The sequence below is a fragment of the Pimephales promelas genome, chromosome 18 (genome assembly GCF_988280905.1).
Source record: "Pimephales promelas chromosome 18, fPimPro1.hap1.1, whole genome shotgun sequence".
Lineage (NCBI taxonomy): Eukaryota > Metazoa > Chordata > Actinopteri > Cypriniformes > Leuciscidae > Pimephales > Pimephales promelas.
Window position 1 is genome coordinate 2,514,201 of NC_142786.1, and position 15,392 is coordinate 2,529,592.

At 39.5% G+C, this 15,392-nt stretch overlaps 2 protein-coding genes across 6 annotated transcripts; one reads left to right on the forward strand and one right to left on the reverse strand.

The window, feature by feature from the left end:
• The first annotated feature begins 1,118 nt into the window (after positions 1 to 1,118).
• On the forward strand, positions 1,119 to 9,160 carry cdcp1b (CUB domain containing protein 1b). Of its 2 annotated transcripts, none has more exons than XM_089123348.1 (9): positions 1,119 to 1,584; positions 4,333 to 4,548; positions 4,638 to 4,994; positions 5,086 to 5,445; positions 5,577 to 5,774; positions 5,961 to 6,341; positions 6,467 to 6,823; positions 8,000 to 8,087; positions 8,170 to 9,160. In XM_089123348.1, exons 1-9 carry the CDS (start codon positions 1,518 to 1,520, stop codon positions 8,720 to 8,722), a joined length of 2,577 nt encoding a protein of 858 aa, XP_088979474.1. In that variant the 5' UTR covers positions 1,119 to 1,517; the 3' UTR covers positions 8,723 to 9,160. The 2 variants fall into 2 exon arrangements, with proteins under 2 accessions (XP_088979474.1, XP_039534304.2); XM_039678370.2 differs by having other exon boundaries at positions 1,120 to 1,584; positions 8,167 to 9,160.
• A 2,027-nt stretch (positions 9,161 to 11,187) lies between these two features.
• Positions 11,188 to 15,089, reverse strand: clec3bb (C-type lectin domain family 3, member Bb). Of its 4 annotated transcripts, none has more exons than XM_039678481.2 (5): positions 14,809 to 15,089; positions 14,507 to 14,623; positions 13,712 to 14,013; positions 12,892 to 12,996; positions 11,188 to 11,985 (listed from the first exon to the last, which is right to left on the reverse strand). In XM_039678481.2, the coding sequence occupies exons 3-5, from the start codon at positions 13,800 to 13,802 to the stop codon at positions 11,603 to 11,605; spliced, it is 579 nt and encodes a 192-aa protein (XP_039534415.2). In that variant the 5' UTR covers positions 13,803 to 14,013; positions 14,507 to 14,623; positions 14,809 to 15,089; the 3' UTR covers positions 11,188 to 11,602. The 4 variants fall into 4 exon arrangements, with proteins under 4 accessions (XP_039534415.2, XP_088979478.1, XP_039534414.2 ...); XM_089123352.1 differs by having other exon boundaries at positions 13,712 to 14,074; XM_039678480.2 differs by having other exon boundaries at positions 14,507 to 15,089.
• Between the last annotated feature and the right edge of the window lie 303 nt (positions 15,090 to 15,392).

The following is a 15,392-nucleotide window of genomic DNA, read 5'->3' on the forward strand; positions in this document are numbered from 1 at the left end:
AATGAAGAGATCAGAAAAGGGAAAACAAACAACATGATGAAAGTGTTGTCTCTTGTGATACCTGTTGGATGGGTTATGAAATCTACTTATCTATTCGTGTTTGGTGACTCTTTCCCTAATGAAAGTGCTGTGTTCCTCCGGGCTGCTGACATTGACACGACTGGAATGCTGCTGTCTGCGGGCGTGTTTGGACTCATTACACGAAAGCACAACAGTAAGTGAAAAGAATTTGCATAAATAGAAAAGTGCATTCATTTGAGACATTTTCAAGAGAATATAGCCACATACTATAAGTAATTACACACACACACATTAAATCAATGCAACCTAATTTAAGGTTAGTTTACCTTGTATTACTTCAAAATAGAAACTTTACAAAGTTTACACCTTCGACTTTAGTAACATCAAACGACTGGACAAAATACGCATCCTATCAAAGTGAAGTCCTGGCTCATGAATATTAATTAAGTGTGCTGAAGATCTCTCGGTAACCTTCCAAAGAAGCTGAGTCGTTCACACCAGAAAATTTTGGCAAAGCCTCAGCAGATTCATTGACCTTATTTATAAAGACTTTGCCTTATTGTGGAAGAATGTTCTATTTTGCTTATATAGAAGTCAAAGTAAAGAAAAGACGTACTTCATTATAAATGTATTCATTATTTTGGCAAAATTTAATATTCATAAATGTAAATTTAGTGCTAAAAAAACTAATTTTGTACTTTTTTCCCACGAAGTTGTACATTATATTAATCTGATTTCTGGCTCCAACAACAAAAAGGCAATAAAAAATGTCAATATATGGTCTTCTTTTTCTTTGTAATGGCCCTCATGCTTCCCCTGGCGAAACTGTTTTGTATTTGTTTAAATGTTATATTTCTGTATATTGTGATGTATATCTTGTTAGTCATTTATGATGTGATTTGTACTTTATTTTTACAATAAAAAAAGGAGCTGAGTCGTTCTGGCTCATGAATATTCATAATATACGATGACGTTTTTCGATAACCTTCCAATGGAGGAAGACTTGGCTCAAGTCCCAAGAATATTAATCATTTTCCTGGGAAAATCGAGCTGACTTGCTTGCTTGTGTAAGCTAATCAATCTCGACTGAGGAAAAGCAAATAATTATGTTAGTCAATCTAAGAAACTTGAAAAATCACAGACGTTGAAGCGAGTGGATTTTGTCCTCGAAGAAAATGAAAGGATTAATCTATTTGTGTGCTTATAAGTCTGATCTCTCGGATTTATCACTTTAAATATTCGCGTCATGTGAGTTAAACCGTTTTTTTGTATAATGCAATCGCATTTCTCAGCTGTTGCAATGATGCTGAACGCAAGTTTGGACAGGTAAGCTGCGCGCGCACACGCCCTTCTGCGTGCACAACAGGTCCCAGAATCAGGAAGCGCCTGTGCGGTCAGACTAACTCAATCTACCATGCACGATCCACGGATGTAAATCAAACGATTTTTAAAACATAAACACATATTTTGGAAAGTTCAGGAACCTCTGAAGGGGAATGATGGGCTCGTGTGTGGTTCGTTTGCTCATTGGATTGATTTTACTGCAGATTCACAGAATCTCAGGTGAGTCTTCAGAGAAGCACCACCCCAAACACGTTTAAACATCATCTGTCATGTTTCAGGTATTTATCCTTTACCAGGTTTTAATGTTTAATCTATTGAAATTTAAAAAAAAAAAAATGATATAAAGAAAATTTGTCAGATAGCCCTCGTGATTTGATACTTTATGAACCTACTACAGTTTTAGGAGAGTTTTTTTTTTTAAATAGTTTGCATGAACAATTAATTTCATTAAATGTATACGCTGGGTGTTTATTTATATAACATCGTTATTGAAATATAAAATGAGAGAGTTTTTCACAGTAGGACTGAATTTGGCCTATGAAAATGAACACATTTGCAATGATGATGACAGCTGCTGTAAAAAATATCTAGTTAATTATTGACTGACAATCTGTTACTGTACAAATGGAGGGCAGTTTGCTGTACCATGCTCTTGGGCAATGAGGGAGGAACATAAGGCTTTCACTGTTTTCTCCATGTGAAATGCATATCTGAAAATGTCAGTTTGACATTTCAGGTTTTTGAGACCATTTCACAGTGTTGAAAGTGACCTTCAGAGTGTTGTTGGTGTATTAATGGTTATTATTGGTTTTAAATGATTAAAATGGGTCTGTGATTTATTTATTTATTACATTTTCTTGTGCAGATATGTCAGTTCATGATTATTTATTATGCCAAAGATTCTTAAACCAATGTAGAAACAAACTCACAGGTGTTATTTGTATATTTTCCCCTCACACTTTTACCAGTTATGTCACTCTAAACAAATGACTAGATTTAGTTGCTGATATATATGTTAACTTGATTCTGGTTAGAGGCTGGAGGAGTGTGTGTCCGCGGTTGTCACAAACAAATATTTGCAGAAGTTGTCATTCTTATTGAGTAATATCAGATTTTTCTTTTCTGTTGGGTTGCTTGTGTCTTGTTAAAAGTCAGATTTGTGCAATCAAAATCATGTCTAAACTTGTGATTGTCTTTCTATCAAGTGGTACAAGATATTAATGCAAATGGACCAACAAAGCAGACTTCACTTTAAAAACCAACCTGTTTATTTTTAATATGACACATATATGGATATATGCTGTCATGCACCGAACCTTCTGCAATGTCAGAATTTCCCAGTTATTATATGGGCAAGGCTCTCTTGTTTTTTTAATGTAATCAGGGAGGATCCGAGAATGCCTGATAGTGTAGTGTAATGTGTGTTTGCTCCTGTTCAAGTCCTGAATCAGTCCTTTGTGTTTCTGTTTGCTTTTAACTCTCTGCTTTATCCAAGCAGTTCTATACTTGGCTGTATATTGATTGTTTTGTAGGGTTAGTAACTAACTTTTGTAGGGTTTTGTATCTCTCTGCCTAAGAACAGTTTAGATAAATTAAATATTTGATTTTAATTTGTATTGCATCATTTTCATATAAAGGCCTGTTCACACAAAGCAAAAATAATAAATGAAACCGATTGTTAATAAAAAAGCCATAAAACACACAGACAGAAGTCTTTTCAAGTCAATAGCAAAATAGAAAGGTTTTGGGAAAAAGATGTATTAATGTGAATAGGCTTCATTTTATAAATAATTGATGAAATATTATTAAATGTTATTTTTGTTTAATATATGATATATTTTATATTTTAATTTAATTTAATTGCATTTTAATTCATTTTAAAATATGTAATACATTTTAATTTTAAATTTAAATAAAATCATCTCAATGTATCCATCCATTCTCCATGTATATTTATTTATATATTTAAATATATTTTTATCTAATGGGATGAGTCCTTATAAGCCTGTTCACACAACGCAACAATAATATTAAACCGACTGCCAATGTATCCAGCAAATGGACAAAGTTTAGAAAGGAGTGGTTCTTAATAGGGCCCTATTTTTTCTTTAGGACTATTGATTTTTATATTTTATTTTTAATATTGGGGTGTAACAGTAAACAGAAGTCTGGGTTCGTAATGTACCTCAGTTTTGGGTTTGGGTTCGATATGAGTTTGATACATTTATATACAATGTGTGTGTGTGTGTATATATATATATATATATTAGGGGTGTAAAGATTTAAATTACTCACTGTTCAGGGTTTTAGGGTCCCGCTTTTGGTATGGTTCGGTATTATGTTCAGGAAAAAAACAGCTACTGTCAAATAAAAATAAAGAAAATAAGCAAAAATAGTCAAACTACAAGCAACTGCACAAACAAATATAAAAGAGCAAAGATACAAATAAATAATAATAAACAGCGATTTTCAAGTTATTTAGGTATCTAACATAGTTTTCAGGTAAGAAATTAAATAATGTAATCAAATATAAAACAATATTTCATATAATCTTTTTGTGTGAATTTGTCAGTTCAAGCGCAAGACTTTAAGACACAGCTTTTAAATTGGCAAGGCTTAAATGAGTTCAGTTTAAACACCGATAACAATGTGGGGTGTTCAGGTTTCACTTGCACTTACACTATCAACACCCAGGTGACGACGGCTCAAATGACAGGTGATGTTTGAGTATACGGCACTCATGTTGAACAAAGTTTTGGGGGAAGCTAGAATGCGTAACATACTTTGTCTGACTTCAACAAAACATATTATAGATGCCTATGCATCGTCAGATTGCAAGTGCGTGCTGAATCGTGAGTATGATTCGATTTTTTTTTAGAGAACTTAACTGAGAACCATTACACACACACATATATAGTTATTATTATTATTTCTCCTTTTATTCATATATTATTTTTACTTTTTCAGAATGTCATAAAATTGAGGTGACCCCTGACTCTGGCACCAAGGTACACTTCAAAAAGAAGGCAGGTGAGGGTCTGGACTGTAATGTGTGTAAGGATGAAGGTCCGTCTCAGACCTGTAACTCCGACCTGGAACTCACTGAAGCTCGACCCACCATCGTGACTTTCAACTGCTCTCAACCGGGCAACGTCTTTACTGTGGAGATCAACCAAAAAATCGGCAAGAAGCAGAATCTAAAGTCTGAACTATCCATTTGGTAAAAATCACCTTGTAAAACACCAAATATTTACTTTATATTCCAATCACAGATTGTTCGCCGACAGCCTGCAGTAACATTGCAGTGCATCCGGATTCGACCCGATTCCTGGAGTTCAGCAGAAGCTTCACCTGGGATCTGAAGGTCCAACCAAACGAGATGTTTCAGCTGAACTTTCCAGCTCCAGGAATGAGACAGATCAAGCCTTCAGAATCCTGTCCCGACAAACACACCTACACCATCATTATATACCAGCGGTCAGGTCCGAACTCCATCGGCACGTTTTGTCGGAACGGTACCATCAGTCGTATCCAGACCTTGTTCAAAGGACGTGTGTCTCTGGAGGTTCCCAAAGACATAGACCTGAACCCTTCTGACTTTAAAGTGTCCAGAGGACCAGATGCAAGAGGTTAGAAGAAGTGACGTGGAACAAGAAATGTTTCTTGAGTGTTTGGTTTTTGATTGGAAATGATTTTATGTCTTGTTCTTTGCATCTACAGTATTGGTTGTGGTGGACGTCAAGCTGCCCAGAGGACTGTCATCTACTGATTTCTACACACCACATTACGGCACAGGCCACTACACTGCAGACAAATTTCAATGGAACTTTGCTGTTGAGCCAATGCAAAATTTTACAGTTCTCTTTCAACATTACACTCCACCAGAGTGCCTGAATAATAAGGTCTTGATTGATTATACACTGGGGGACAAGACTTCATTCACAAAGGGACCAACGGACGTTCAGCCGACCAATAAACAGGGAGATTTCAGCCTGACTCTGACCAATTGTGAAGCAAAAAGCAAAGTTCCTGGACTTTCTTTGAACATAAACGTGGAAGTGTTCAGGGGCGGGACACCATGTAAGGAGAAGCATGTAGATTTGGTTTTTGTGTCTGAAATAATATTGCTATTTAGGGTATATTATCTTGATTAAGTAATGCTTTAAAATTGCAGATAAATAGCATGCTGTCTGTCTTGCTATTCTGTTCAGATCTTTGCACTGTGGATCTCCGGAATGAGGAGGGATTGAGCCTGCAGATCGAAAATAAAAACCCAAAGTCGTACTGTGAAATGAGCTTGAACTCTGTGGCACAGGAGAAAATAGTGGTTCCCGCGGGCACCAAAGCGGACCTGTCCTTCCTTGACTGCCCCGTAGAGGACCTGCGCCTGACGGCCACCAAAACCATCGGTAACGGAGCGCATAAATGCTGCACACCGTCACATGAACACAATGAAAATTAGACATAGAAAAAATGAGCTTTGACTCTTCAGGCATGGTCTCTAATTGACAGATAGATAGACAGATAGATAGATAGACAGAAAGACATATTATTACATATTATCATGATTGTCTCTTTCCTCCATCCAATTCTAGATGGTCCGAGTGCATCTTCTCGAGCCACCGGCGGGACGTCCCTCACTATTCCCCCGCTGGACCCCAGTCTGCACGTTCCCCTCCATCAGTTCACTTGGCTGCTCCGTGTGCTCGATCAAGGCACCGTGGAGCTCACGTCCCCTGACAAAAACCTGCAACAGTCTGTCCCAGACAAGGAGTGTAACGAGAGAGTCTCTCTGCTGATCTCCGAGACTGACGGCTCCAACATCGGCCAGTTCTGCTCTTCGGCTGAAGGCACCATCAAAAAAATCCAAATCAAAGGGAACGTTTCCATTAGCGTAACTCCAAAAACAACACAAGATGACCTGAGCCAGGAGAAAGGATCTTTCTTTAATTTCACCATGAGTCCAGAGATCAATGGCAAGTATAAAGTTTGGAATAACTCCTACCTTTAATGTTTTTCAAAGAATGCTGCATTTATTTGATCAAAACCCTGTAAAACTATTGTTGAGTCTCATTGCATTGTCTTCCTGCTTCATTCACAGAGAATGTAATCTACACCGTATCCCCATTGGTTTCGGGATCCATGTACCTTGCGACGCCCAAGTGGCCCGATGGCATGAGCCCTTCCTCGTTCATCTCGTGGATCGTCAGCGTTCCTCAAGAGCACAAGGCCGAGTTGCAGTTCACCAACGTCAGCCAGCCCGTATGCGACTCGGGCCACACATTGGTCTCGGTCAGAACGCTGGACCCACGCGGCCAAACGCTGTCCTGGAGAGAACATCAGAGTTTCGACAACACCGTCGTCCAACAGCAGAGCTTCTACCTGAACATGTCCAACTGCGATCCCAAGAGTGGACGCTTCGCTGTGCTCTCGAAGGTCACTCTGCACAAGGAAACCAGTGAGCAGAACGCTTTCATTTCTGGGTTGAGCAGGGGTGTAGAATTTAGTAGGGACTCTAGGGACGTGTCCCAACCAATATCCAGTGACACCGATATATCACTAGCAATAATTTCGATCAAAACTTAAACTCACTTCAGGTCCTCAAGTGGAGGAGTTGAAGTATCTTGGGGTTTTGTTCACGAGTGAGGGAAGGATGAAACGGGAGATTGACAGACGGATCGGTGCAGCTTCTGCAGTAATGCGGTTGATGTACCGGTCTGTCGTGGTGAAGAAGGAGCTGAGCCGAAAGGCAAAGCTCTCGATATACCGGTCAATCTACGTTCCTACTCTCACCTATGGTCATGAGCCTTGGGTCATGACTGAAAGGACAAGATCCCGGATACAGGCGGCCGAAATTAGCTTTCTCCGCAGGGTGGCTGGGCGATCCCTTAGAGATAGGGTGAAAAGCTTGGTCACTCGGGAGGAGCTCAGAGTAGAGAGGGGGGTCAGCTGAGGTGGCTCGAGCATCTGTTTCGGATGCCTCCTGGACGCCTCCCCGGGGAGCTGTTCCGGGCACGTCCCACTGGGAAGAGACCCCGGGGAAGACCTAGGACACGCTGGAGAGACTATGTCTCCCGGCTGGCCTGGGAACGCCTCTGCATCCCACCGGAAGAGCTAGAGGAAGTGTCTAGGGAGAGGGAAGTCTGGGCATCTCTTCTTAGACTGCTGCCCCCGCTACCCGGCCCAAAATAAGCGGAAGAAGATGGATGGATGGATGGACTTAACCTATATTTATATATTGATGTCCCCGTCCCCACCAATTTCAAAATCAAACCTACGCCGCTGGGGATTAGGTCCTTGCACACTGAGTTAGGGTTGGGGTAACCCTAACCCTAACCTAACCACACTGAGATGGCTCTGAATGGACTAAACTCTGAACGGATGCAAAATATACTTAGAAAATCGAACCTGATTCGATTTTTTTATGATAGACGAAAGTTGCAGTGTGTAAAAGTGATTGGCACAATGTGAGGTCGTATTTATTTTAAAATTTTGTACTCAATTTCGGACAAACGTGCAAGGACATTTTGTCTTCATTTGAATGGATTTGTGCATTGATCACACTATACTTGGTGTTGTTGTTCGAAGTATTGCAATGGAGGATAATCAGATTGCTTTTTTCGTCCTCATACAGAGAACTTCCTGAGCATTATCTTGGCCGTAGTCGGGGTTCTGCTTTTGCTGCTAGTCATCACACTTATAGTTGTGTGCGTCATTCGAAAGTGAGTCTGAATTTTCTTCTGTATTGTCTTATGAATTTGAAAATACAATACGTTTTCAAACAATTTTCTTCTCTTTCAGAAGGAAAAACAAACCTAAGACCAATAGGTCCTCCATCTTTTTGCCCAGAGGGAAACCTTTCCTTCCAGGTAACGCCACCTTCCCAAAATCCAGAGCAGACAATGAGTCCCACGTCTACGCCACCATTGATGACCCAACAGTGTACGGGCATTTAGCGCACAAGAACCAGCCTTCAGAGGTCGACAACGGAGCCTGGAGCAACGGGCATCAGGTGGACACGTACCGTCCGTTCACGGGACCCTCGGACTCATTCCCGTCGGCTAAGGATTCGTCCACTGAATATTCGATAGAAGGCAGAGCAGGAGATGGAGATGCATATCAGCCTTTCCTAAAGCCGCCCAACACCTTTAATCTCCAGAGGCCTCATTCGCCACTGGTATCACAGGGAAGCTTAGGATTCGAAGATCGTAGGATGATGCATAACGAGCTGCACACTTTCAAGAGTTTCGGGGATATAAATCCCATTCGCCTGTCTGCCGACGAATCCAGACTACAATCACAAGTGGAATCGGACACTGATTCCAATACTGAGCCAGAATACGAGGAGGCGATTTGAGGATATTGCGGATGCGGAGTGGATTCATATGATGATTCGACTGTTAACGAACCACTAAAATTTTATTGGGGGAGCAGAAAAGCCATTTGCTACAAGCCTAGAATGCGCACACAAAGACAATGTTGTTGAGTAAAATTGATGCTAAAAGGCTACGCACTGTTTTGCCGCCCTAGTGGCCACAGGTGTGTTTTGCATGTATAGTTATTAAAAGTTTGGTTTTAAAGATTTTTTTTATGGCCTATTGGCCTGAATGTACAGAATTAAGCCGTTCAAGAGTTTAATCCTTTCGTTGGAAGTGTGCCAAGTTTCTCTATTGGATAATTGTTTTGTTTTAACAGTGATTGATTGTCTCCAGGCTACAGGTTTCATACGTGTTTTCTGTTTTCAATTCTGTATATTTACGTTGTGCATTTCTAAAATAAATCTCAGATATTTTAATAGATGTTCCTCTATAATGTATATAAAGAGTGAAGATAACCACACACAGACCAGATTAAGAATTTTTTTATCCACAATGAATTTGGGGAAAAATCAGCAAAACATAGATGTAAAAAGGTAATATGCATTTTACATGGAAAAATTATGGAAGCACCATTTTAAAAATTCTGTCTGATATTGATTAATAATTATTTTCATATCATGCCCAGCAACTGATAAATGGCTGATATTAGCTTTGCTGTTTTCTTAATAAATACAAGTAAATGTAGGCATTTAGAGAAAAAATTATATTTATTTAATTAACTCTTACATTTAACACTGTTTATGCCTGTGAGTGAGTGTTGTTAGATGATGCAAGGCAATCTAAATGTAAAAATTGGCAGAAAATATTTAAAGGGGTGGTTCGGAATTTTGGGTCTCGATCATTTCCAAGTGAGCCTTGGTGTTATTTATCAGTGCAGACAGTTTTAAAAAAAATTCATCTAGTCGTTCGAGTTGCATAGTTTGCCGAGCTAGGCTAACGCGAGTCAACGGTAACTTTTAGCATGCCATTAAAACGGTTTTACCCACTCCACAGTACACAAGCAAATACATTATAACGCCTGACTATCGATGTAAGTGTCTTGAGAGAATAATGTTAGAAATCAAACTATTCTTTCATTGCATTGCAATAGTTATATTGTTTTACATATATTTATTAGCACAGTCTACAGCAGCGGCAAAGTGATATGAAGTTACCTAGGCAACCGAGAGAGTCGGCCACATGAAAATCACGCAAATGTATTTACCATCGCTATTTACCTGCCGCTTACACTCATGTAAACGAACACTGACACCCTGTGGTGAAATAATGGCGTATTTTTAACAGCCGCAGCTTTCTCGTATTGGCTTGGTTTGGATTTAAACTTAATGTTCCGATGAGTTTTGAAAATTCTGCACACGGTAAACATCAGAATATCCCTTCTTCTGTCAATAAAAATGTCCAAAATATAAAATCTTATTACAGACACTCATTTTAGGTGGTGTTAGTACAACTCATTGACCGCAGTACATTGAAAGTAAACGTAACCGGAAATAAGTGATTCAAACGGAAGTGCGTCGCGAAGCTCAGTGCAAGTAGCACTCTACAAAATGCATTGAACTGTTGTATTCTCCAATAACGTTATCAGTGTGTTATGAACATGGTTATGAAAGGGCTAGCTTCATTAGATAGCTAGAGTAGCCTAACAAAATATATTACCTGTACATCTGTAGCTGTTGGTGCATCTGAAAAGACGGCTGGACTGCATTCCTTGTCATAAACCTGTGACCGTTTCGATGAAATGGTTCTTTAAAGTCGTCTGGTCTAAAATGGTCACTGCAAATCCTCAATTTTTTAGAGTCCCTGCCGGTGTCTCCTTGTCCAAGCCCGCAGAAATAATCCAAAGTTGCTAGCTAGCTACTAGACGTCCCGTCTGTCATGCGCTTCTGCTCTGTGTTTACGTTGACGCAGTATCGTTACTACTAAACGGAGTGAAGTATAATTCCGCCGCGGCTGAGAAACTAGTTCCTGTAAATGTAATGTAATCATTGAGAATGAAAAGGATAGTTTGATTTCTAACATTATTCTCTACACAGACACTTACATTGATAGTCTGGCGTTATAATCGATTTGCTTTTGGTGTACTGTGGAGTGGGGAAAACTGTTTTAATGACATGCTAAAAGTTACCGTTGACTCGCGTTAGCCTAGCACGGCAAACTATGCAACTGGGACGACTGGGTGAAAATTTTTTAAAACTGTCTCCACAGATAAATAACACTAAGGCTGACAAATGAGGCCCAATGTCCAAAATTCCGAACCACCCCTTTAATATCGATTGATAACACAAACGAAAAATCTGTAATATCAGCCAGTGACCTATATTGTGTACTACCTGCATAATAAAATCAGCCAAAATATTTAATAAATTATGGGCATATACATTTCTGCAGAACTTTACATGGGCCTCTTTTACACCAAATGTGTGAAATATCATACACACTCATATTTGATAAACATTTTATTGAGATAAAAGGATATGAATATATCAGGCTAGACATTAGTTTGTTAGACAATAAACAAGTAACAAAGCTAGCTATCTGAAATAATCATCGTTCTGCTGGGTTTTAACCGGTTGGCTTGCCTTCTTACTAAAAGATTTAGGCTTCAATAATGTTTGTTTAGTTGGTGTGTGTTTTTGGCTGGATTTTAACGGACTGTCCAAAAATGTCTTTTATTACAGTGTTGTGTTCAATCTTTGATTATAGATTTTGTGTCTGAGCATTTTTATGGCTAAAATTACAATCTTTGCTCTCCTCAAGATAAAAAAATAAAGCCTACAATTACGGAGCTGACACAATGCAAGCAGGATTGTGCAACGGAAAGGACAGCTAGGTCAGGGGAATCGCCACGCTGGATGATCTCAGACGATGTTGAACTCGCAGACGGAGGCCCGCTCCTCTCGACACCGCTCGTCGAGCCACTTCTCGCCGGAGAGAACGGCGCAGTTCTCCGCCAGGCCGCCGTCAGGCTGCGGGAGCTTCCAGTTCTGGTAGCGGATGTTTGAGCCGGTCTGGTCCATCCACACGCCCTCTAGTTGCATGTCGTTTACACCCAGCCAGATCACAGCGTCTGGCCCGATGCTCTGGCGCACATAATCGTGGAGAAGCTTGTTTTCGTGGGAAGACACCGGAGTGCTGAGGATTCCTCCCTTGGCGATGCAGTCTTCATTGGCCGTGTGGTAGCGCTTCTTCACGGTGTCCACCAGAAAACACTTGCCGGGGATCTTTATGCCTCGCAGGCAGACTAGTGGAGAATAAAGAAACATTGTTTGCAATCTTTAAATGACTCATAATGTAAAAAAAGTGTGTTGTCCTTTTAAAATAAAAAAAGTGTTAAAACCCAGGACATTTTGAGCTCATTAACATACACGACTGTCCATTTAGATTTAACACCCCTCCCTTACTGATACACAGGTGTGAGACATGTCCACATGCACAGGTCAGCCAATCACAACAGAGGTCATTAACATTACTGTCATTCCCGGTAGGAAGTGCATTCTGGGAGTTGTTGTCTTTCATCCACATGAGCCAAAAATACATTTTCTGGTTTTTCTCAGTCTAGAAAGCTCCAAATTCAAAAATAATTTCACCCATTCTTCTACATAAATGACCCATTTTAAATACACATTCATCTTTCCAGAGGCGAAGTATCCCTTTAATAGTAAGGGAGCAAGGGTGAGTGGGAAACGATCATCTAAAATTAAATTATGACTGACTTTGCTGCAGGAAACCTTTATTTATATAAAATGATACAAAAATGCAAAATATGGCCTTAAAACGGTTCAACTGTTCCAATTTCAAACAAACTTGTTGCTTTGGCTTGGAATGGCAACTAAGAGTGATTTTTGGCTTTTGTTTTTACATTATTAGCTTATAAATATGACATATTTGCCTGACCATCTCCTCATAGATCAAAGACTGAATTACATCTGACTGTTCTCCAGGGAAAACACAAGCTGGAAGAATCATCAAAAGCTGCATGTGGAGGCCATGTGTCTTCTGCAAGTGGACACACTCTACAGTAATCCAAACAATACGCCACAGTCTATGGGACAATGTGTTCATATTTTATTTTTTACAGTTAAACAGACGAGTCAGGCTGGGGTTAGGGTTTTATGCTTCAGTAACGCAGGTGTGTGTGAGCTCTCACCCGTCTGCAGAGCCTGCTGCTCCTTTACCAGGTTCAGTTCCTGCACGATGTCATTGATCCGCTGCTGTAGTTCCTCCAGAGCGGCGCTGGCTCGAGCATCCGAGTCTGACAGATGAAAAATCAACATCCACAATCACATGACAGAAATAATAAATGATATTCAATTATATCGAAAATTTATCCTTTTTTTGTGTTACAGTTAAGAGAATCATTGAGGATAATGGGAATTACAAAAAAATTTGTAAATAAAAAACAGCAAAATGCATGGATGAATTACAATAATACATTTTTTTTTCTTAATGCAATACATTTAAATCCTTATTGATTATTATATTTTTATTTAATAAATTATTTTACAGAGAGCACATCTTAGGAAGATTCAAATGAAAAATCACGAACCAATATCACCACAAATTCACACGAAAAACTAATTATAGAATCATGCATGTGAATTACAAAAAGTAAAATGCATCGATGCATTTCTTTTCTTAGTATTTTAATAAATTTATTTTATTTTTGTATTTATTTATATTAGTATATATTTAATACTAACATTTTAAAAATTAAAAATTAGTTAAAAAATAAAGTTAATTGATTTTTAAACTTTACAATTGTTTTCAAAAGTAAAAGTTACAAAAGTATTCGACTTAACTAAGAAAAATAGTTCATTTAATGATCAGTAACATCCAAATGCATTAAACATATCAATGCTTATTTTCTTCATACAGCAACTCTTCAACATGCAGCTTTCAGCTTCAATAACCAAATGAATAAATGAACTAACGGAGGAGAAAAACGAGCAGAAATCCTCCTGTCTTACCTTTCTTAGCGCTGGGTTTGTTTCTGGAAGTGTTCTGCTGCTGCGAGGAGTGTGTGAGGAGCAGCAGGACTGCGAACAGAAGGAGTCTCATGCTGAAGTCTGGAGAGGAGGACAGATCTCTGCTTCAGTCGCTCACGCTGGAGAACTGCTGTCCTCAACCTGCAGTCGCTCTTCAGCCTGAGAGGAGCGGAGGAGTGACGTCCTCACACACACACACCCATGCGCACACACTCTCACACATAAATTCACATACACACCTCCTGACAAACAAACAAACAAACAAACAAACACACACACACCTCCTGACATACAAACACACACAAAAAACACTCTTACACTCAGATAAATTCACATACACACCTCCTGACAAACACACACACAGACACACACCACACACATAAATGATCAAACACTTTCTCTCACACACTCACAAATGTATAACACAGTGCTATCTTTGTGGGGACTTTCCACAGACATAATGATTTTTATAATGTACAAACTGTGTATTCTCTCGCCACACCTGAACACACACATACATACACACACACACACACAACCTTTTGCACTTTTACATTTTCATAAAACATCGATTAATGTGATTTACAAGCTGTTTTCCACACGCCGACCCAACATGGACAGGGGTTTCTGATATCACCATCTGTACGCGTGTTGTGAATATATATTTTAAATTAATTAACAATAATAAATAACAGAAACTGCCTGGCCCGGTCTCTCTCCCCAACATGTTTTCTATGATTTATACGGCAGATTATGAAACTGGATCCACAGTCTAACCTCCACAGATTCTCCGCTTGCTCAAACACACTCAGAGTCCAGGAGTATTGAAGGTCTCATCAGGACACATCTCCCATCATGCACTCTTCTGCTGTGTGAGGCTGTTGTCTGTTTGTTCTGGTTCAGGCCAGAGGAAGAAGAGAAGCGATTATGGGATGGAACAGATCCAGACTCACAGCAGCTGTGCTCAGATCTCCCTCAGACGACACGTGGCAGAAGAGACACACACACACTGCAGCTCCACACACTTCTGGCAGTCTCTAAAGTCACCATGAAATCAAAAATGGACACTTCTTACTTACTTGCATTATATTTATCCGTGTAAATCATTATTTTGATCTTGAATCAGAATCGCTTCCCCTCCCTCTGCATCTCTTCTCTGATGATGTGGGCGGGGCAACCTGTCACTCACATGAGATCCACCAATAGCAAACCACAACCATCCAATCAATTCCCCACAGACAAAATCAAGCCCCGCCCACATTTGTTCTTGTTCAAGAAGCCGTTTCACTAATTTATGCGTCACAATAAGGAAGAAAAGACTAATCGCAACTTCCGTTTTCATGCGAACATCTGCAATGCAATTAAAGCAAATATCTCCTTCTGCTCTGGTACATAAAAATCAACAACTCACAACAACTTCAAGGACTCTTTTCTACTCATCTGCTAAATTCAGATATTAAAAAGGCTCAAATTGCACTCAATCCACTCAGATTTATAAGGGGAACGAAGAAAGATTTAGTCATCTGTTAAAAGCCCCATTAAAACCGGACCGTCTGAGTTCAGCCGGCTGGAAAAATGAGCAAAACAAAAACAGCAGCGTTATATAACCTCTCATTAGAGGATTCAGTGTTAGCCGAAGCTATGAAGCAAGACATGACAAACG